The 24,198-nt window shown below is 30.9% G+C and overlaps 1 protein-coding gene across 3 annotated transcripts; it reads right to left on the reverse strand.

Annotated features, from left to right (window-relative positions):
- Positions 1–3,984: 3,984 nt before the first annotated feature.
- Positions 3,985–23,862, reverse strand: LOC113520818 (phosphoserine phosphatase). Of its 3 annotated transcripts, none has more exons than XM_052897288.1 (6): positions 23,750–23,862; positions 17,704–17,904; positions 16,709–16,843; positions 13,448–13,593; positions 5,617–5,778; positions 3,985–4,805 (listed from the first exon to the last, which is right to left on the reverse strand). In XM_052897288.1, exons 2-6 carry the CDS (start codon positions 17,841–17,843, stop codon positions 4,702–4,704), a joined length of 687 nt encoding a protein of 228 aa, XP_052753248.1. In that variant the 5' UTR covers positions 17,844–17,904; positions 23,750–23,862; the 3' UTR covers positions 3,985–4,701. The 3 variants fall into 3 exon arrangements, with proteins under 3 accessions (XP_052753248.1, XP_052753247.1, XP_052753246.1); XM_052897287.1 differs by lacking the exon at positions 23,750–23,862 and adding an exon at positions 23,426–23,570; XM_052897286.1 differs by lacking the exon at positions 23,750–23,862 and adding an exon at positions 20,907–21,133.
- Positions 23,863–24,198: the final 336 nt, after the last annotated feature.

Raw genomic sequence — 24,198 nt, forward strand, 5'->3', positions numbered from 1 at the left:
GAGTAGGGGCTTACTAAGTAGAAATAATGATAAAAAAATCGGATGAAACTGACTATTCCTAGATGGAAGGCCAGGGAAAGAACTAATTACATAGAAATATCCTTTTAAAAACCCATTCCTTTAGAGAATGCCAAACTCCTGTTGCTTGAAATTTTACAGATAATACCTTTCATTTTAAACCAATCGTTTTAAAATCGCAATCACAACTCTATAATTATTAAGTTTTGTTTGTTTCCCAAACGTCTTTTTCTGCTTGGATTTTTAAGACATGTAAATAAAATGGAAATCCTGACTTTTTATTAGTATACGCTGGTGAGATATTAATAGGGAATGTTTTTTTTTTAATGGATGATAATGAAATGGTAACCCTGCCTGCGCTAACGATATACGCTAGTAGGTAGGTAGCTGTCAGGTTAACCAGTAAAGGATGATAGGTGAGAATGAAAAGTAGATCACTTAGCCCATCGTGATGAATAAATAACACTTGGAATTCATCACGATGGTTTCCAAGGGGGACTATGTAGAAGTCGTCCTGTCAGCGTATATTGCTAGCAATAGGACTAGTAGTTCGCATTACTAACAATCCCTTCCTCCTCAATACGGAATGTTAGATTAGGATAAAGTCAATTTATTTGGGCAACTATGACGTATTAACCCCGATAGTTTACAGAGAGGACGCGTGCCCGAAGGTGAAGTTGTGGTATTATTTTAAAGCGCTTTCATCAATCATGCTAACAGTTATCACAAGAATAAATTTAGAGGGATAATAATAGCCCCCTCCGCTCCTCAAAAGGCGTTCAAGGAGCTATCGCTTCTCAAATTAGAGGAAGACAAAAACAGCTTCTCACTGACCTCTTATATTTGAAGTCAGCAATTGATCGTAAATATACATGTTCACACTCGACATATACTGCTGGTTCATCTTAGAGTTAGAAGAGTCGCCTGTAATTTCGTAGATCGCAAATACGTCGAACTATTATTTTGCTCATTACGTGCTTTTACATTATTATCTTCTTTCTATTTTTGTTTTCTTCTATTTTATCTCTTTCACTGTAACATAGTAGTTTTTCTCTTGGCATGTGCCCTAAGATTTGTTATCTGGATTCTTCAAGCGAAGCGTAAAAAAAAGCACTGAGCTAGCATACTGCAACCAACCATTGAGTATGAGGGGAAAAGGATTGTTTTTTTTTTGATGGGTGAAAATGGTATGGTAACCCCGCCTACGCTAACGGGATATGCTGGCGGAGCACCAGTGAAGGGTGATAGATGAGAATGAAAACAGGCCAGTTAGCCCATCATGATGAATTCATCAGGAATTAACCATGATAGTTTCCAGGGAGAACCGCGTAGAGGTCGACCTGGTTGGGTATATTGCAATGGGATTCTCAGTCTCCATTACTAACAATCCCTTTCCCTCCGGAAAAGGATTGTTAGTAATGGGGTCAAATAGCCCTATTACTAGCAAAATACCCTGTCAGGTCGATCTCCCCGTGGTCACCCTGGAAACCATCGTGCTAGATTCCAAGTACATTCATTCATACATTCTGATGGGCTAATTGATCTGCCTTTTCATTCTCACGTATCATTCCTCACTGTAGCCCCGCCAGTGTATACTATTAGCGCAGGCGGAGTTACCATTCCATTATCATCCATTAAAAAAACCGTCTAGAATAGAATGTTCTCTTTTCGGCTAATTGCATTTATGGACATACCTAATCCCTGTATTCAGAGAAGGGGGGAGGGATTATTAATAATGGGATTACCAGCTATATTGTTCCCAATACCCTGTCAGGTTAACCTCAACGCTGTCCCCCCTGGAAACCATCGTGGTTAATTCCAGATGAAATCTCCACTAGGGGCTAACTAGCCTACCTTTTCTTACTTATCATCCCTCACTGATGCCCCGTCAGCGCATACCGATAATCTAGGAGGGCTAACTGTTCCATTATCACCTATTTAAAAAAATCACTGTAAGTTATCAACCAGAATAGTATGGTCATAAATGCATTGTTTGAATATGCTAGATTTTGTTTCTGCAATTGTTGAATCTTAATAAATAAAATAATGAGACGATTTTATCAATTTCCGGATTTTTATTACTTTGACATTATGCCACACTGATATATCCTCTAATAAGACTTCAATGAAAAAGAAAGTTTAAAGGATATTTTTTTATTGAAGATACAGGACAAGTATTGATTTATTCAATAATAACTTATTTAATGGATCTGATGTGATAATTCAGTAAAACGTTTGAATACTGATGTGGAGTTTCTGAGTAGAGGGTAACTGAAAGATGATCAGGTATCCCTTATTTAATATTTACTTTTTTTTTTTTTTTTTTTTTTTATACTACTTAGAATGGCAAACAAGCTGACGGCCCACCTGATGGAAATTATTAACCGTCGCCTATAGACATGAGCAGTATGCAGTAATGACAGAGCATACTTACTGTCAGGCAGCCTCCACGCGGTTCCCCCTGGAAACCATCGTAATTAATTATTGTCATTCCTCGCTGGCGCCCTGCTAGTGTATACCGATAGTGTCAGGGTTACCACTTCAGTATCATCCATTAAATAAAAAAATTACTTACTTATAAATTTAAGGAATAGATATTATCACGTAAATAGCAAAAGCATACGACCTGTCAGATGACAAGCACACAGCCTAGCGACTTGTGTTACCAGGTAGTTCATTAAATATTCATTCAATTCATACATTGACTATTGTGACTTGAAAATCTTGAATTCTAATGCAATAACGCCAAATTTCAACCTTGATGTAATGTATGCTGAGAATACGTACCTTGCCTGCACAAATACATCAGTACTTTGCAATTTTATTAGTTCATTAGCAGTTATTATCAACAATTAAGTAGGATATTTTTTACTCATATTCTTTCACTGCTCCACAATGCCCTTTTCAACTCTTCTTCCCCTCACTATCTGAAGGAGCGGTTTGAATTCTTGCATACCGTCAATTCTTTTAATCTTAGGTCTTCTGAGGGCCTTCAGCTGAAGATTCCGGTACATTTCTCTAATTTTTATGACAAATCAATTACGGTGCAAGCTGTACGGCTTTGGAATGCTTTACCAGTTTCCTTACGAAATATAAAATGTACGGCTGGTTTTAAAACAAAACTGAAGAACTATTATTTGAACAATGTGTTTATAGGTCTGGTTAGCATACTTTTCGTGAACAGTATTTATATATTTTTATGTATTTGTGTAGGCGTTTATGTCCATGTATATATATGTATTTGTATATGTATAATATATATATATATATATATATATATATATATATATATATATATATATATATATATATATATATATATATATATATATATATATATGTGTGTGTGTGTAGGTGTATGTATATAAATATAATAATGAGTAGGGATAATATTTATATTATTATATGTATCACATCTCCCATATTTAGAACTAACAAAATTTTTCATCGTGCCTCCCACCAAACTGTTTATAATTACTCCTCTCCATCCAAAGGTTGCCTGGAAGAGATCGCTCTTAGCGATAAGGTCGCCCATTGTTTTCTCATTGTGATTATTTCTTATAATTATTTATATTTATAATAAGTTTACTATTGTAATCTTTTGGAGGAAACAATAAAGAGTATCTACTACTACTACTACCTAAAATGGGTTAATTAATTAAGCTATAGATGAGAGAGAATATTGCTCGCAATAAATCTTATCAGGTCGACCTTAACAAGGTCCGCTCTGAAAACTATGATGGTTAAATCCTTTTTGTCACGATGGGCCAACTGACCTGCCAACATATACCAATAGCGTAGGCAGAGTTAACTGTTTGAATAAACTATTCACTGCTAAACATAGGCCTTTCCTATAAAGTAGGTAGTAGTTGGCAAACAGGTTGATAACCACAGTTAGACTTTGGTGATGTTTTAAGAGGGGCATTGCTTAAGGAGAGTAGATAATATATAAATAAAAAAAAAACACAAGTTTAATCTTAATTTTAATTCCTTATACGATAAAAGTACACAGCCTTTTTTGATAAATATCAATTAAACTAATAAAATTAACTATTATTATAAAATTACAATTTCATTGTACAGTAAGTATTAAAGGTGATATAAAAATATTTATCTAATACATTTATACCACAGTGTAACAAACACATAACGTTTAATAATTATCTAAGAATAGCTAAATTTCACATTAGCGTCTTTATCTACTTACAAATTAATTCATACCAACGTCCATCACAAATGTCACACCTGCCATAAAAAAATGGGACTAAGTCCCTAAATACTTAAATGTATTGTTGTACTCTTTAAATGCACAAACAATAATAAACTTTATATCTATACTCTGTGCGTTGAAATTGACACTAATGTTCCTTTAAAAAACAGCACCACGATTTTATCTAAAAATAATAACGTTTATCTATTACAATAAATAGATATTCTAATACTATGAATAAGTAAATAAAGCTTGCACACATAGCTTAATGTATCACAAACAATTTCATTCAAATGCAATATACCAATGAGTCAAACACCTCTCGACGGATGAGCGAGACGTAAAATAACATCATTCCGCTCACCCGTCAAGCAATCCTAGTACAATTCTGACAAATTGTGAGTCTTATATCATTGTACTAAGGTTCATTTCAACTGCACAGATGAATTAGTTCTAACAGACCGGCTGGGTGTTCATTTTGTTTGGATGGTAAGATTCTGGACCAACTCCTGGAAGTCAGTGACGTACCACGATGCCTTTTTCCTTACTTCCTCACGGGTCACATTTCCACCGAACCCTGTAAAAAATATACATTTTAAAACTGTTAATGACAGGACCGTTCTTTATGGCAGTCTATGGGGAGGCTTATGTCCAGCAGTGGACGGATAATGGCTGAAATGATGATGATGAATGACAATTTTGGCAAAGTAACACTTTGACACTTTCTGTGGGTCGTGGTTTCAAACTCCGGAAATTTTTAATTTGTATTACTGTTTGTATTGATCTGGGTATAAATTCACAAAAAAATACCACGTTTTCTTATAAATTCATTTATCTAGAATCTACTTGTAAAGTATAGTATTATATTATTTGTGGCTCTGGTAAGTAATAAGGATAAGTTTATTCATAATTTATTTTTTCCAACGATTTAAATAATACTTTAGAAAATACATAAATGAAATAATATATTATATAATAAAATAAAAAAAAAACTATTATTATTTTAATTTAGTGACAAAGTTATTTATTATACTAGGATTGTCACCGAAAAGAACTTATTTAAATATCATGTTTATTTTTAAAATATGTGCATGATGTTAGGGGCTGCCCTAGACGGACGTATGTCGACCAAATTGGCAACGTGCTGTAGAAGGGCGAAATTAAAAGTACCTGTAACTAGCGAACTTTATATACGTTGATTTATTTAAAAGATTGATGAAACAGAAAGAAGCTAAAGAGGTTTGTTTGAATCAAAGCATTTAGCATTCCATTGTTTATGCCTATTTATCTAATGAGAGACAGGCTTGACAAATAGGTATGTATGTATGTTTTTTTCAGCCTTCTATTTTTATGCTAATAGAGCGTATTACAAAATTTAATTTACTAACCGATAAATCCATCTGCGGGCGGACAGGCCTCAGCGTCGGTGGCGCCATCTCCAATCATTATGAGCCGCTGGTATCCGTGCTGTTCCTTCAATCTTCTGATCACCAGCCCCTTGCCGCCCGATCGGGAAGTGGGTTCGTTCTCGTCGAAGCCCGCATATTCGCCTATAATAGAAAGAAAAATGTTCTATTAAACATTAACTTTGAATTAAAAGGGATTGTGAAATGGGGTGTAACAGCCCCATTTTGCTAGGTATACATCCAATCAGGTGAACCTCTAAACGGTTCCCCCTGGAAACCTTGTCAAATTCGTTATGCTAACAGATCTATTTCCATCCTCACCCATGTGAGGGATGACCCCACTCGTGCTTCGCCAACGAACATCAATACCACAAGCAGGCAACAGAATGAACAAGCAGGGTTACCATAACATTCCCTACTAGATGTTAAAAAAACTGCTCTGAACATTCTAAATGAAAAAATATCTAAACCTATATATCCTTAATAATATTATAATTATGAAAGTAAGTTTGTTTATTTAATACCATATAGCGCCATAACATAACGACGATGGAGAAGATTATAGGCTAATATATGTCAGTAAACATATCTCGATCGAGGTTAGCGAAGTCGGGAATAAAAGGTAATATACACGTATAATATAGGATGGAGAAGGATATAAACTACTTTTCATCCCGGTCAGTAAACATATCCCGATCACGTGAAGTCATGCGGGTAAAAGCTTAGTACCATTTAAAAGAAATCAAACATCTTGCACTACAACCCAGATGATAAAAAAATCTAGTTAAATAGAAAATTTCTTTAATAAATCGAATTGATCAAGCCCAGTCCGAATCCGAGACACAAAGGCACGTCTTATCAATTCGCAATGCATGTCGTCATTATACATTTAAATATCAACGTGTAAATATATAAAGACGTATGTTATAAAGTAAATGAATAATTTGTATTCAAAATCTGCTTATTTCTCGTTCACCTTCACTTCTGAAAAGAACATTTGCACAGATGTTCCGTTTTGTAGCAAACATTGTTACCTACACAGCTATACGCCTTTAACTATGTCAATATTAAACAATTTTGAAAATTATCGTTTTTAATACTAAAAAAATTATATATTTAACGAAGCTTCAAAGATGTGTACACAATATATTTGTAAAATAAATTTTAAATTGGTAAAGACGTTCATTTTTACCATTTTTAGTCCTTTTAATGCAATCGGGAGAAGGAAGAAAAGGGATTTTCCAAAAATGTTGCAACGCATATCTCCATTTTATACCAAAAATCGAGATACAAAATACGAAATCTACAATTACTGATCACATTATATTTACCGATTGGCACTACGTGGAACTTTGAACTCTTTGTATTATTACACAAACACTTATGTTACCACAAATTGTGGAATGTTCCACTATGTGCCAACAATCACTTGTTAATACAAGTGATTGTTGGCACATAGTGGAACAATGTTATTAATCGAGTCTCTAAAAATATTAAATCTTCCATACAAAAGTTTACTTTCTATTTCAGCTTCCAAGGATGACTTTCCAAAAATACTGAAACACGTGACTCTTAGTTTTCGAACAAATGCCAGAACATTGAACTTAACTATTTTTTTTTTATTTTTGAAAATTATTTCGCAGTTTTCTTTATACAAATACGAAATCATAAGAACTAATTATAAAATCTAATAATTATATCTTACGTATTTTGGCTCAGCAACTATTATTTTTATTATTAAAAGACAGGCTTGTACAGGCAGAAAAAACCTGTGACACTGCGACTTTTCCATTATATTTTGTACTCGCCTTTTTTTAAAGTTCTCTGCTTTTAATTTTTAATCGAATTTTAAGATGTTTTTGTAACGATGTGTTTTAGCTCCTCAGGATATAAAATGTGTTTATATCGTTTATGTATGAGTGAGCTACAGCCACGAATTAAGTGCTGCGGCGTTTCTTCCTCATTGTGACAAAATCTGCAAACACTTTTTGGGCTGTATGCTTGGTTATCAATTCAACAACTATGATTTAAAACTAAAACAAATAGGTACATAACAGCTAATTAATAAATAAAAATGTGAACAAAAACTGCATATCAGTGCCTGTTTTTCATATTGTTATCAAGTATCTGTCCTTGCCAGTGATGTCTATGAACTCGTAGGAAATGATTACAATAAACTAGCAATCCGACCCGGCTTCGCACGGGTACACTTGTTGATAATTATAATGTAGCTTTTTAAAGTTGAAAGAATTGTTAAAATTGGTTGAGTAGTTTTTGAGTTTATTCATTACAAATAATCGAATTTTACTTTAAATAAAATTTGTGAACGACTAGCTGTTTTAAGCGAGTTCGCACGTGAATATCCCATTTCGTAAACCTTTCTCGTTTACATGAAACAAATCAACTACGTGTAACAAAAAATATGACACCTACAAGTAGCCAGAGTTGTCCAATTTCGGTAAGCTATTTAAACGGAATTAAATAAAAGGTTCAAATATAATGTACATAATTACAAATAAATAAAAATGGATTAACGAATGCATATGAGCGAATCACTTCAGAACGGTAGGACCTATTTGGCTAATTAAAATATTCTATTGTATTTGCATAGCCTGAAGAATAAACAAGTTGAAGTGGTAATGGGTCGGTTACATGGCTCGAAGAACCGCCAACCGATTGTGGAGAAAGGTATTTGAGTGACGACCCCGTACGGGCAAACGCAGTGTAGGACGATCCCCCACTAGACGAAGTGACGACCTCAAATGCATTGCAGGGAGTCAGTGGATCAAGGTGGCTCAGAACCGTTCCTTATAGCAGTCCATAGGGGAAGTTTATGTGCAGCAATGGACAGATGATGATGATGATTGTATTTGCGATTATTAGAACCAGATTTATATATAAGAAAACATTTTAAAAAAATCGTACAGAAAAATAAAAAATTTTGAATTAAAAAAGTCCATATAAAAATTGAATGAATGAAAGGGAAGATTTGGTCACATTCTCTTGATTAGTATATATATTCTTTGTTGCACTAAAACATACAGTAACAACAATAAGTTAATAACAATGTTAGCAAAGGCGAACTTATCTCTAAAAGAGATTTCTTTCAGTCAACCTAACGCAGTGGCATAGGAAGTAGTGAGTGGGCAGTAGTAGTGCAAGACAGAAATTTAAATAAATATTGTTAAATTTAGCAAGATAGTATTTTAATTTAAACCAATGACGTTTCAAACATAAGATCAATACACACCCACATTATTTATCAGCAGTCTGTAATAATAAACTTGAAATAGAACATAACAAATGTCATCATCCGCCCCACTTGGCGGTGAAGAAAAAACAGTCAACCCAACAGAGAGTTAACACGTGTTAGCTGCGTGCGCGATAACACAGCAACTTGTTTGTATGCCGCTGACGACAAATCAACGCATGCGATTGTGATATATGTTTTCAAATAATTATATTTATAACAATCCAAGTCGAAATATTGACAATACAAGGTTAACACTAGACTCCGAGCAGCGAACTAACAATTTGCCTAAAGATGCCTCGTTTAGAGAAACACGTATCGCAAAACGTGCGTGAACAGAATAGTAATTTTTGATGGATGAAAATGGTATGGTAACCCCGCCTGCGCTAACGGGATACGCCGGCGGAGCACCAGTGAAGGGTGATAGATAAGAATGAAAACAGGCCAGTTATCCCATCATGATGAATTCATCAGGAATTAACCATGATAGTTTCCAGGGGGAACCGCGAGGAGGTCGACCTGGTTGGGTATATTACTAGCAATGGGATTCTCAGTCTCCATTACTAACAATCCCTTTCCCCCCTAATACAGAATGGTAATTGAAATTTGATGGCTAATATGGAAGGTTGTAGAACTTCTGGTAGTAACAGTGGTGGTCAAATTTCGAGTGTTGACAGTCACATACATACGAATACTAATGATAGTGGAATTAAACAAAATAATACTAATGAAATAACCAGCAATATAAGTTTTGCTCTACAAAATTAAACAACACATCAATAACAATAACATATATGTAGATATTTCGTAGACATTAGATTGATGATAGATTTTGCTCCATAACAAATAGACCTTTGATTCGAAAAGAAAACGCCAGCGCAAATCGTATTCAAAAATTAGTAGTCCACAAACAAAATTACTATGGAATAAATAGGAGAGTACCAAAACCATATCGATTGTAACATAGCCACAAACCCAGACTGCCTGATGTAACTGTCTCGGTCTCCCTCTTCCCCTCCTTTCTTCTATTTTACCTTCTATTATAATGTTCATAAGTTCGTCGTGTCGAATCAAGTGTCCCAACATTTTTCCCCTTCTGTCCTCAATAATATACTCTTAAGTAGTGGAAAATATCGCTAACAAATAAAATTAATCCATGATGATGATGATGACAAATATATAGATATTAAGATATTGTCTAATTTGGTTAAAGTGTACCCTACACTTTAATCTTAGTGAAACCGTCAAGAAGCAATGGTAAAGAGAGATCGGTAATAAATAGATAGATAAAGAGAAAATAAAAATAAATAAAAAATTAAGAAATTTGTTATTTTAGCTAAGCTTATGACAAACATCGGGTAAAGCATATCACGACTATGTGAAAAATTAATAAATACTTATTTTTCCTATAAAAAAAAAAAAACTGGATAGGCTTAAAAAAAACAGTACAATGCCTAAGAGATGACAAACAAACAAACTCACTGTCACATTTATCATTCACATTTTCAACCCACTTTAAAAAAGAGGTTCTCAATTTGATCGTATTTTTTTATGTTAACAAACATAACCCCGTCAGTTCTAAACCTATTTTGAAAGTTCTTTTTTTATCTGAAAGGATATACTAACAGACTGGTTCCATAAAAATTTTATAATAATCGGTTGCGTAGTTTAGTTTTAAAATCAAAATTATTATACAGGTTATACCACAATTGAATTCAATTTTTTTTTGTGGAATTTTTTTTTTATATTGTAGCAAAGAGGTAAGGATAATGGACATAAAACTGATTATTTCGTTGCAAACCGCTATAGGTGTCATTGTCATAAATTGATATAAGTTCCAAGCAGCCTTGACATAAAACAACAAGTAAATCTTAACAAAAGGGTAACGAATTGCTTGTATTGGCATCATAAATTGTGAAATTTATTGGCGTTATCTAATTGGAGCAACTCACAGATGTTCTGGCTTTGGGACGATAAGTTACGAGTATTATCCAGATCGGTTTGTTTTAGTAAATCGCCTAATTTTTCACTCCAATTCAATGATAAGATATAATAGGAACATGTTTAAAATAATTACTGTTTATGTGTTAATTATTTTTTAAAAGCATTTTGTTTTAAAAAGAGAATCTCCGATCAATGCAAATAATTATATTTTTAAATGTAAAGTTTCATTGTATTGATTTGGATTATTATGTATTTATATGTATCTATTAAAAATATGGCCGGCGGTCCCGGCATAGAATAAGCCACCACTTCCTTTCTTGTGGATGCCGTAAGAGGCGACTAAGGGAGGGCAAGGGATGGGCAGCAGCGTCTCTCTTAAAACATCTTTAAAACCTAACTGCAGCCAAATTATCTCAGCTGACCTTAGTTCGAGGCTTGGTTACTTTCCTTTGTTTTTGCCCTAGTAAGGTCGTGTTTTGTTTATTTTGTTTTGTTGTTTTCCTTTTAAACGTATTAATAATAATTGTAATAAACAAATATTCAGTTAGTATCAGATTTCCTCATCTATATTTAGACCAATATAAATATGACTTCTGATAAGAATTATTTTGTACATTGAAACAAAATAGTGAAGATAATCTATGCGAACTGTTTGTCATAATTTATAGTACCATATATCAACTGAATCAACACACAGCCAAAAATACCAAGTCTAAATAACTGAAATTTGGAACATTGGTTAATTTTATAATGTTACGGGCATAGAGAAAGGATTTTTGAAAACGTCTACTTAAAGAGGAAACTAGACACCACGCGTGCAAAGTCGCGGACAATAGCCAGCGCACATAAAAACGCATGTTAAAAAGAGCTCTCTATTTGACTTAACGTATTAAATATGTACTGTGTTTTTTTTTCATAGGGCAATAATTTGGTAAAATTGACATAGGATTTTTGTAAATATATATACACACATTACATATATCACCAATATTATAAACGTGACAGTGAGTTTGTTACTTTAAAGCGCCTTATCGGCTTAACTAATCATTATAAAATTTGGTATATAAATACTATATAGGTTGGAGAAGATTCTAGGCAAATTTTTATTCCAGTCAGTATAAATATCCTGATAATGAGGACAAAGTCGAGGGTAAAAGCTAATATATGCATATTTAAAATTTATATCAAGAAATAAAATAAAAAAAATATATACAAACGATCAAAATAAAATCAGACCACAAATAGAATTACAATTCAAACACTAGATTTGGAAGTGGTATAAGTTTTAACAATTGCAGTTGTACAACAAATATCTATACTAACCTAGTTATAATTACATTGAACAAGACCTATAATTCAATACAATGTAACAATCACAAGTTCAAGGTGTCTTTAAATTAAATTAATCGTATTCCTTTCAATTTAACATGTATATTAAACTCAATAACATCTATGTGCACTAATTATTAATTATTATTTTACCAGAGGGAGACTTTGTACAAAAGTCGATTGCTTGGATACCTCTGTCCTATTCGTGTTTCAACCGTGAAGCAGTTGTGTTTGCATGGCTGTGTTTCGGTTTGAAGGGTGGGATATGGCGTGAACTTACTGGGTATAGAGGAATAACATCTGAGTCCTCAGGAATGGCAACGCATGGGAGGTATCATGGGCGAAACAGTATACTCTGTTATGTCTATGGTACTGCTCATGTCCATAGGAGACGGTTACCACTTTCCATCAGGTGGGCAGTCAGCTTGTTTGGCATTCTAAATTGTATAAAAAAAAATATATACTATACGACATGCTAGCAGCAAATAAAACTAGGTTTTCTGCAATTTGCCTTTTGAGAATCGAATATAAAATATTCCCAAATAGTTTTGAACAATTAAGAATACTAATTGTAACCGTAATTTCATTAAATTAGTTAAGTATTAATTAAATGTAATTAGGCAACTAAATATAATTAGTTATATAAATATGTTAATAAATTGAATTAGTTAATTAATTAATTAAATTTCTATTTATATTATATTAATCATGCCGTATGTCTTATTCAACTAACTATTGTCTAATCGTACTAACGAATAAACTATACTTCTAACGCAAGGATTTATTTTTATTTCAGCCCATATATTTTCCTTATTTATTTTTTAAGATGTTATATATTGTAATATATATTTGCTATAGCAAACATTGCCAAAAACATGTCTTTCCTATAGGCGATTGTTACAACTTACTTTCAAATGTACTGGCAGCTTATTTGCCACAAAAGAACATGATTCAAAAATATGTATAGTTTAAAAATCATTATAATTTATCAGCTGATCTGACAAACATTTTAACCCTACTGCCACCTACAGTATCTATTGTTTCTTACCTAAATAAAATCTATATCCAGTTAAAACAATAATTTCGGTTGAGCGGATTTAGAGGTTAACGTTTGGAGACAAACATCGTGACACGCGATTTCTTATGTATAAAAATTTTCTTTAATAAATTAAATCTTTAATATAAATTATTTGATAGATTGATTCATCTAATAAGAGAATATTATACTAAAGAATCAGTGTTTTAGTGAGTTACGGTATTACCTACTCACATGCTAAAAATATAACTTACCGTTAAAGTAAAACTTGAGTCTATTGGCGAATATGTGAGATGATGGAATGCCGAGCTTTTCAGCAACTGGTTCTATGAGACTCCTGAAGCCACCGGACACCAGGTACACCGTAACGCCTCTCTCTTGAAGCGCTTTCACCAATTGTCTAGAAAAATAAGTAAAATAAATTACAAATATGTTGTTAAAATATTTTTTCTTTTTTACTATGAAGTGTACAAAAAAAACAAATACATATCCTAAAGGTCCCAGACTGAAAAGGTTATATCTGTATAGAAAAATATTTTATATAAATCGCAGTCAATTGTATTAAATATAACTAGGTATATATGGTATATGAATACTATACTATAAATTGGGAGTATAAATGATATAATAAAAGTACAATGCGGTTTCTAAGAAATTTTTTTCCGCGAACGCTCAGGCTGTAGAATGAGCTCCCTGCCATTTTTCTTAAAGTTTGGGGTTTTTTAAAAAGGGTATATTCAGAATTCTTCAGGGTCGGCAAAGTACACATAACACCCCAAGTGTTGCAAGCGTCCATAGGCTACAGTAACCGTTTACCATCAAACGGGCTGTATGTTTGCTACCTTTGTGTTATAAAAAAATATATAAGTAGATTATTTGTATCAAATGTTATTTTGTGTGATAATTATTATTAGAAGTATTTAAAAAACAAGCCCTAAAATATAAATGATATTTAGTAAACCAATAACGTATCTATTAATCCATATTGATGTAAAAGAAACTACAATAAGCCGGTATTTAATATATTGTTTATATAGTCCACGATTTGAAATAAAAACCGGTATCGAGCACTCAACAAACCGGTTATTATCGATATCACTATTATGTTCTGCAAAGGTGAATATGTCATTCCTTTATCATTTGTTATTGAAGCTGTTTGGTAACTAAATATGGAACTATTTAACCCTAATTTAGTGCCCTACTTGTACACATAACGGCGCGTTGTATGTACTTAACCACGTTTTATATAATGGAGGTGTAATCAAGCAGATATTGTTAAACGAAATTCAAGAAAGCTGTATAGCAAAGTACATATTATTCAACGGTTAATTTAATTTCACTTATTATATATGAATATATAAATAGGCACGATAAAATCATAAAAAGGTTATTTTAGTCAGGTAAAAACTAATAGGTATAGAAACGTTTACTAGTAACTATTTATTAGAGAATAAATAAAAAGGACAAACAAAAAGAAAATATCCATATGAATAGAAGACATTTCAAATAGTATTTGCGTAATTTTCTTATGTTAAATACATTTTTTTTTTTTCCAATAAATACTTTAACATATTTGCATTATTGACAGCCCTAATTTAATTGAATTTAAATATATTCAAAATTGGAATTCTTTTAAAAAACTTAGAGATTTGAAAGGAGTGGTCATTTACGTATGCCGAAAATGAGGAAAAATTGTGTTGTCGGGAGACAGGGTCAGAGATAAGAAGTAGCTCTGTTTTCAAAGCGGACCCAACTGGTTTGGGTGACAATCACCGCGATACACAATTCAAGATTAGGTAGATGACTCGTGTAAATATATGTTATAATTGTTTCATCAGACTCTTACTAACACAGAAGTCTATAACCTTTTGACACCTATAACTATATAAATATTGGATTATGTTGACAAAAGCAAACAAAGAACGCACTTTTAAAAGACATATATGTCTAGTAATTACTTAAAATTTGAACTACTTGTTAAAGATAAATAAATAAATATAATTTTTTTTTAAGAAAAAAATCTTTTAGTATTTGTTTTAGTACTTCCAAGTTTTTTTTTTTTCATTAGAAAGTGATGTTATCTAATATTACTTACACATGTAGAAGTACTATAAATAATACTAGAAAAAAAAACAAAATGGCGTCCATTATCAAAACATTTCGAAAACAAACAGCTATAAGTTGTTACAAAACCACTTGTTGACAATCTATTATGCTTTGGTAGAATCGCGATTACGATATAGCATAAAATTTTGGGGAAATAGCTACAAGTATAACACAAATAGAGCATTTATAGCACAAAAGAGAGCCATTAGAGCCATGGTTCATATTCCTCCCTGGGAATCGTGTGCAGGACATTTTAGAAGACTAAAAATACTAACTGTTCCAAGCCTATATATTCATGTTCTGCTAATAGATTTAATTAAAAATAGACATTTATATGAATCAGAGGATAGAATGAAACAACGATTAATTACAAGAAGGATGGATTTACAAAAGGTTATTATACCCACATTTAACATAGTACAACATTGTCCACGAAACCAAGCGGTGGTGTTATTTAATAAGCTGCCTAGGGAATTAAAGTCACTGAATGATTTAAATATCTTCAGGACAAAATTGAAGTCATTACTGCTAGAAAGGTGTTTGTACTCAATTGACGAATTCTAATTATAGTAAATTTGAATATATACCTATATTGTTTATGTTAAGAGATGACTAAGTGACTATAATATTTGTTTTATGCTTGATTTAATTTATATTTTATATAGTGTATGAAATTATTGTATAACATTCAAATACAAATTTTTGTTTATGAATAAATAAAATAAAAAATATAAATACCTAAATGTAAGTCATTTATTTAAGTTAGATAACTTTGGACCGTTCACATATAACTGCTCTATGATCTGGGTATAAAAAGTCAATGATAACTAATGACTACAGTTTCATATCTCGAAACTAAATATTAATTATAAAACCTTTACTTTGATTTTTCCTGTAGGCGATCCAGTTCTAGTTTAATATTAATGCTTCAAATGTAGAGGCTATTTAACTTATTATTTACATCTTTTTCTTTTTTCAGCATTACTTATCGTCTTTCATTTCTTGTATATTTACTAGTATTTTTGTATATATTCTTGTATATGTACAAGTAAGCAAGTACATTATTAAAAGTGTGTCTTAATCAAATCATAGAAACTATTTATCAATTTATGTAACATTATTTCGTAATAAAAACAAGCAGCAATAGTAATAAATGGGTGAGTAATAAACGACACATAATTACCAATCTTGCAACTGATAATTTTATTGTTACAACTGTATGCATCAAGTGTTACCATATAATTTATTTTCTAAGTTTAAGAATCATAAGGCAGTAACACAGCAGTAATAATTTATGTAGAATGCAGTTAATTATTAAGTACCGTAGATCTCTAAAAATCGACATGGATTTACTTCTTTTCATTAAAAAATCATATTCGATAGTCTATGCTACCTCTCGTAATACTTACGAGATGCCTGGTGTGAGTCGAACTGGGAACTTGTCTAAAAAGTCTTGAACTTGACTAACGCTCGGTCTGATGATGTCGAGTCTCTTCTTTAAAGCTTCTTGAAAGGTCATATTACCACCCATCGCCTCGGCTGTTCTGTAAACAAACACTCTATGTAAAACCTCAATTACCAAGTTATCAATACAAGAATGTGTATACCAACCGAGCATATTTAAAATAAGTAAAGTTATATAAAATGGATATGGCGTTAGTTGTGATTATTATAGAGATTTGTTGATATTAAAAACAAAAATACATCGTACTTCCTACTGTAGATAATCATAAGATAAGCTTTGGGTATATTTTTTATAAATTGTGTAAACATTTTATTGAAATTAATCCGCTTATTGAAATTACCATGGTAACAAGCCACAACTATTTATTTGACTTACCTATTAGGTAATATATGAATCATAATTTGGATATGACTTCGTACTAAATTATTAAGAATCATTAGGTAATTACAATGTAATTAACAAATATTTCGTAAAAATAAATAATTTTACCAATTACCACAAATATTCTCTAATTTAGTACGGAATCGATTCGAATCAATTCATCGATTTTTTATTTATACTGCTATTGGACGATAGCAGACTGTTTTACGATCTATTATAACATTGTTTCTTTTTTCTTCTTTTTTCGGTTCTATTAAAACAAACCACCCTACTAGTCGTATAGAGGTAAGAATTGTTAGTAATGTGGATTATCAATCTCTTTGTTAGCAATATACCCTGTCAAGTCGACCTCCACGTAGTTTCCCTCCTGGAAACCATACTGCCTAAATACAGATGTATTCACACGATGGGCTAACTGACCTGCCTTTTTATCCTCACATAACATCCCACACTGGTGCCCTGCCAGCGTAAACCGTTAGCACAGATAGGGTTACCATTATAGTATAATCCATTAAAAAAAAATCTAGTCGTGTAGATATAGTATGATTTCATACTTACAGCCTTTTAACTTCATCTCCTTTCCCGCAGAAGTTAGCCAGCTCGTCGATGCCCTCATCTTGTATAACGGTGGAATCAACATCGAAGCAAACGCAGTCTGCTGTTCTGAAGATTTCCTGTACGCTCTGTTGCGGGGACATAACGCTGATAGAAACCAGCGATAGAGTCTTCAGAGTTGCGTATTGAAGGTTATTTTTCAAACTATAAACAAAAGAATTCTATCTTCAGTAATTATTGGACTTTCATTTACCACATCTAAGAATAATGAACTTTAGAAACATATCTTTCGGTATAAAAACATATTTATTTTCTGTATACAAGTGTTGAAGAATTTATAATATATAATATCAATCTCTAATTCTGAAAATTATTAATATAATTACAAATTTTAAACAAAAAAATATCGTATCAAATAATTTATTTTGCAAAACATAGGTTGATGATTACATAAATATTAATTGCATACATTTTATATACAACTATCTTTTGCCTGTCATGGCGTGCAAAATTTTTAAATAATTTGAAGTAACGTAATTATTATTGTTGTAAATTAATATTACTGTTAAAACATTTTTATTATTATATAGAAATTTTGCTTCTTTTACTAAATTAGAATATATTTTATAATGAGAATGGCATAATTAACTGAAATTGGACGTGTAATTTTGTAAATTATGAATTAATGATCTGTATCTAAAGAAATATTGTTTATTAGACAATTAAATTGATTAAAAATTAGCTAATAAAATTATATATACCAACGTCAAATTACTGAATGTGATGAATGTATAAAATATATAATATATACATATATAACACCAGTATTTTCATCATACAAAAGACACACTTATGTAAATACAATCAGGTGATCCTATTGCTGAAAGCACTTTATAATAAATTTTATAGTAACGTCACACTAAATATTTCATTGCAGAACTAGCAGCATTTATGTTTCTATACACAGTGTATTAATAAATAACAAAATTATTTTTATTTGCACACTTGACCATCACTAGGTGATATGGTCCAATCGTTTGCAGTAATTCAACTCTTCAAGACTTGCATAACAGGTTTGGGTGGGTTCATCAACACAAAAAAAATAACATACCTGCGATACAAGACCTAACTTAGCCACTAGCGTATTAAGTAAAACCAAATACTTTCAAAAACTGTGTACTCGTAGTTGTATTATTGGCATAAACATAACTTTAATTTCATATCAACATAAGGTTAAAAGCAGACATTTATTTTTATAATAAAAAAATGCATGTTTTATGAAAATCTAACTTATGGTAATATGATAAAGAAAAAGTTATAAAATTAATTATATTATAATTAAATATATTAATTATATATTAACTATATATGGTTTCTTTCATACATCCACTTATATTACTTGCATACACCCACTCTAATTCGCCTATTTTGCTTTAGAATTCTCGCTTGTATAAATAAAATCCATTATTGGCTGTATTTATAAGACTTAGCATGTAAGTTGTGTTTTGAAATCTGTGGATTTTTATGTTAAATAAATAAATTATGTACTCGAACAAAGCCGTGGCGTCTCGGAATTAGAATGGGCTACTCCTTCCTTTCCTGTGGGCGTCGTAAGACGACTAAAGAAACTTAATAGTCAAGGAATAGACAGCAGCGTCCCTAAAAACATCATTGAAGTTTAACCGTGGTTGCCAACCCGCCTGCTTGGTAACTGTGAAAAGCCCCCCAAAGGAAAGGCCTATGTTCAGCAGTAGACAGTTAATAGCTGATACGATACGATACTTTTATGGCTATTTTATTGTATAAAGTGAAATAATAAAAAAAAAATAACATCAATATCGCTGACAATTTGCTTTAATCGAAGCACGTCCAAAATGAAATGACCGCATGAATGACATAACAACATGCTTGTACCGTCAACACTGGAAAAAGTTTCAATATGACAGCACAATCCCCATCTTAAAAAAGTTTAATTTTGACACAAAAATCCCCATTAACAAAATGATCCGCCATTTATTGAAATCATTTGTTACAAAAAATGTGATAAATGAAGAACCACTCGAGCGATTTTGTGCAAACTTCACATAAACCATCTACTAAATAGTACGAACAAAACCGAAACATTTGGTTTGAATAAGTAAGCCCGTTCTTGAGTTATAAAATTACAACGAAAAGTGGCATTAATTTTTATATATATAGATATTATTATTATTACTCATAATGATGTCTTATGCAAATAAATAGGTCTTTAACAAATATATTGTAATATAACTTATATAATAATATAAATTACAGAAAAAGTTTTATAACGACACTAAAAAACTGTCAAGATGGCAACTTTTATCAAATTAGTATATTTATATACATAAAAAAAACATAATATCGACCTCTGTTGTTGTTATATACTGCTATATCTGGATTATATAATTTTTACTACAAAAGAGATATGTAACTAAGCCATATATAAGACTACTTAATATGTATTATAAATAGGAAAAATTCGATTATTTGTTAGTTTGTTTGCAATAGATAAACTCATTAACTACTAAACCGATTATTAATATTAATAATTCTTTCACCTACAAAAAGCTACATTATCAGCGAATAACAAAATACATGTATTATTTTCAAAATTCTATCCACCGGTGTGAAGTATAAGATAAATATAACTAAGCCAATTTATTGAAAAAAAAAAGCTTATAGCTTAACAGCTTTCTACTCACTTAGGAATGACCATAGATAGTACTTAATTATTTTTTAGTAATTGCTAATATAAGATAAATAGAACTAAGCGAATTTATTAAAAAAAAAACTTATAGCTTAATAGTTTTCTACTCACTTAGGAATGACCATGTACTAGTATCACCTAGGTAAATGGGCACACTCAGAAAAAGACATTATTTAAAATTTCGCTCACATTAATCAGGTAAGCAATCATCTAATTACCGTAAATGTGAGCTTAATGATATCTGTCATAACTTATCAATTCTATTATAAGTAATAAATACCTAATTTACTATAATATCTTTATGATTACTAATAAATCGCAAGATATTATTATGAATAAAAGAAAATATTTAATATCCACAATTATTAAATTTCCAACACCTTATCTAATGATGCCCTAAAATTTATTAAGGTACGATGGGACTGACCTGCCTAAAAGGACAAAAGTCCCTTAATAAAGATAAAAAAAAAACCAATACCTGTAGAGGGCCATAGCGGATGTGATCTTCAATAGATGTAACAGATAAACCGATTTATACAATGACCGAAATTATGTCGGGAAAAAAACAACAAAAAAAAATGTTCTTGGGAACCGCGAACACGCCTCTGTTGTATGTGATATCACAAAGTACAGTGCACTTCCAAGTCCGTTATCGCCTTATATGCCACACACCCCGTATGATAAAATTGTGATGCGAGCTACACCACAGCTCTCTGAGAGCTACGTACTATGAATGACGTCACAACGCCGTCTTCATTGAAAAGACTACTGCCAGACACGAGCGGCAATTCAGGCGCAACAAACGAACAACTAGTCGTCTCGCTCACTCGCGATAGAAGCGTATGGAATATTTGTGGCAACAGTTGTTTTGCGAATTGCGCGCAGAGAATAACAGATAATGACCACGTTCGTAAAAGGTGATAAATTTGTTTTGATATAAAACAAATAATAATTTAAATAGGAGTCTACGAAATTCAATGACGCAGTGGTCGTTTATATTTTGTCATTTGTTTTTCAGGTTCAGCCTACAAAAATATTTTGTAGTAATAAATAAATATTTAATAGATTTGTCAAATAAATATATTTTCAATAAAATCGGCATTATATTTACATATCCAAATATTTTTTCATTAATATGTTTAAAATTCATAAATAATTAAAATTAAATATTATGTGGTCATTTCATTTTTAAAACAATAAAGAAAGATTTTTTTTTTAATGCCTACTAGTAGGTACACAAAACAATAATGTAAGAATCAGAAGCCATTTTCTTTTTTAATTCAACATAAATTCTACCAATTAATTCTAAAACTACCTGGGAAATATTCATTAAGCATTATGTAAAACCGTAGACAGAAAAATATTGCATTGGAGTTTAAAATTAGTTAAAAACAGTGAAAAATACAAAACTCTGTTATGTCCATGGTACTGCTACTCTGTTATGTCTATAGGCGACGGTTACCATTTTCCATCAGATGGGCCGTCAGCTTGTTTGTCATTCTAAGTTGTATAAAATAAAAACCTAAGATTTTCATGAATCCCAATCATAGTAAAACTCATGTTATATGTAATATTGTCACAAAATGCATAGACATCACCAGTCCTTTTCATTCCTAGAATGTCATAAATGGTCACTAAAAGAACTAAGACTATTACACAAGTGCAAAAGGAAAACTCAAAACCACTCCTTCTGATTAACAGCAATTTGTAATTTATGGTTTATTTTCGTAATTTTTTTTATAAATTTAAATTAAATTGTTTTACATAAACAATTACAATTATATTATTATTTTCATATTCAAATGTAAGATATTGTAAAACATAACTCCTTACATTGTTTCTACACTACCTTTTCTATATTATATGACCTTGAAGACTTTCTTTAAATATTTAAAAAAGTGACAATGACAACATACTTAAGTATATTTACAAAGACCATTATAAAAATAGTTATTTAATAATAGATTTCAGCTTATCCATAACTGATTTACATAGCTGAACTTCGTAAAAAGTGATAACCTTAACAATACATTTATTGTCATGAAATAAATATGGGTTATCATATAGTCACGCTGAGAGTAAATGACAAAATTACCTAAATAATTGAATGGTTTATCTGTATAACTTATCTATTTCAGGTAAAAATATAAGCAATTTCTCTAAGATAAAATTTCATTTAATCATATATGTAGCCAGTCTTATTTTTTTTATACATTATTTTTAACTCATATTAAAGTTAAAGAAATCATATAAACCTTTTTAATATCATAAAAATATATACAGCCATGAAAATAAGAAAAATGTAAAAATTTAATAACTGAATATTGAAAGTCTGGCTGAAAATAAAAAAAGAAGAAAAATATAGTTAATTTATTTATTTATAATAATTAATTATAATTAATTTTTGAGATTGTAATGTATATTTTGTTTACTTTAATATATATAATTAATTATATATAAATTTAAATTATTTGCCTGTCATTAAGCAAAGTTACATAAATAAATTGATAATGTAAAAGCATTTTACATTACCACCATTATTTTTTTGCATATAAAAATAATTAAACTTCAATGGCTAACAACTTTAATTTTTATTGTTTTATTGTTGTCAGGCTTCTAACTATAAGGGCATATGTCTATGCAAACTCTTTAAGAAAACATTTTACGTTCCTCAAATTTAATAAAAAGAATTGGTATGCACCTATAAAAATATTAACTTTATCATGTATAATGCATAATTTTAACCTTATTATTATAAACCAGTAATTATACATATGTGATTAAAATCCATTTATACATATATACCTTTATGGTTTGAAACCACAGTGTTTAAAAGAACTCTATATATATTTTTTAAATAAAATTATTTCTTACACCTATCTTATCTTATAAAATAGAATTGTAGAAATAATGTTGGTGATAGACATAGGCAGATTACAATAAGTCGGTTACAAGTATGAATAATCAAAGATATAGAAGCATATATATTTTACTTACATAAAAATAACCTTGTTTGTGCTTTAGTTCAAACTGAAATAATTCTACCGAAATAATTGTGGAAAAAGAACAAAAATCTAGAAAAACATTGGTCTTTAACTAATTTCACAACCGTTTATGAGCGAATATCTAATGATTGTCACAGGAATAATAAGAGGAAAAATATCACTAGTACGTATCTAAACAGGATGCCATCAATTAAATAAACTAGGTGAACAATCATATTGCATCGTATCAAGGTTATCAATCAACATGAATTAGATAACTGAAATTTATCATATTTTACGTGCAATTCATCTATCATGATTAGAATACGCTACGTACCTGTAAAACTCATTGATATAAATATGTCAAATGATAATAAATGTTATTAAAAATATTTTTTTATAAAAAATATACATTAAATATCACCTGTGGTTTGTTTTGACAAAAAATGACAATTTACAAATTGAAACTGACAGTTTTGATTTTTTTTTTTTAGTACGTTTGTTCCGTTTGGAACAGGCTAAGGTCGGAGACCATGCTGCCTAGTCTTCAAAAAGATAATTTGTCTGGAATATTGACAGTTTTGAGTTTCACATAGCCACAGCCTAAAAATATAATTAATCTGTGTACAGTAGATCTCGTCGATAAAGAAAACGAAGGACTTTTCTTTTTCTATAGTAGAATCTATCCAATACATACTCTTTATAGTCAGACTGTAAATATCAAACTATCCATTTTGTAATCCAGACCATTTTTAATGAAATCACAATTTGTTAATATTCGTGTAA

Source organism: Galleria mellonella, unplaced genomic scaffold (genome assembly GCF_026898425.1).
Source record: "Galleria mellonella isolate WM207_F2 unplaced genomic scaffold, CSIRO_AGI_GalMel_v1 utg36, whole genome shotgun sequence".
Lineage (NCBI taxonomy): Eukaryota > Metazoa > Arthropoda > Insecta > Lepidoptera > Pyralidae > Galleria > Galleria mellonella.

What these genes read in the sequence shown, in the direction of transcription:
- LOC113520818 (XM_052897286.1), bottom strand. An exon ending in CGACTCACACCAGGCATCTC is followed by an intron (nt 13,594 to 16,708) that starts GTAAGTATTACG and finishes TTATTTTTCTAG; the next exon opens with ACAATTGGTGAAAGCGCTTC. An exon ending in ACTCAAGTTTTACTTTAACG is followed by an intron (nt 5,779 to 13,447) that starts GTAAGTTATATT and finishes TTTCTATTATAG; the next exon opens with GCGAATATGCGGGCTTCGAC.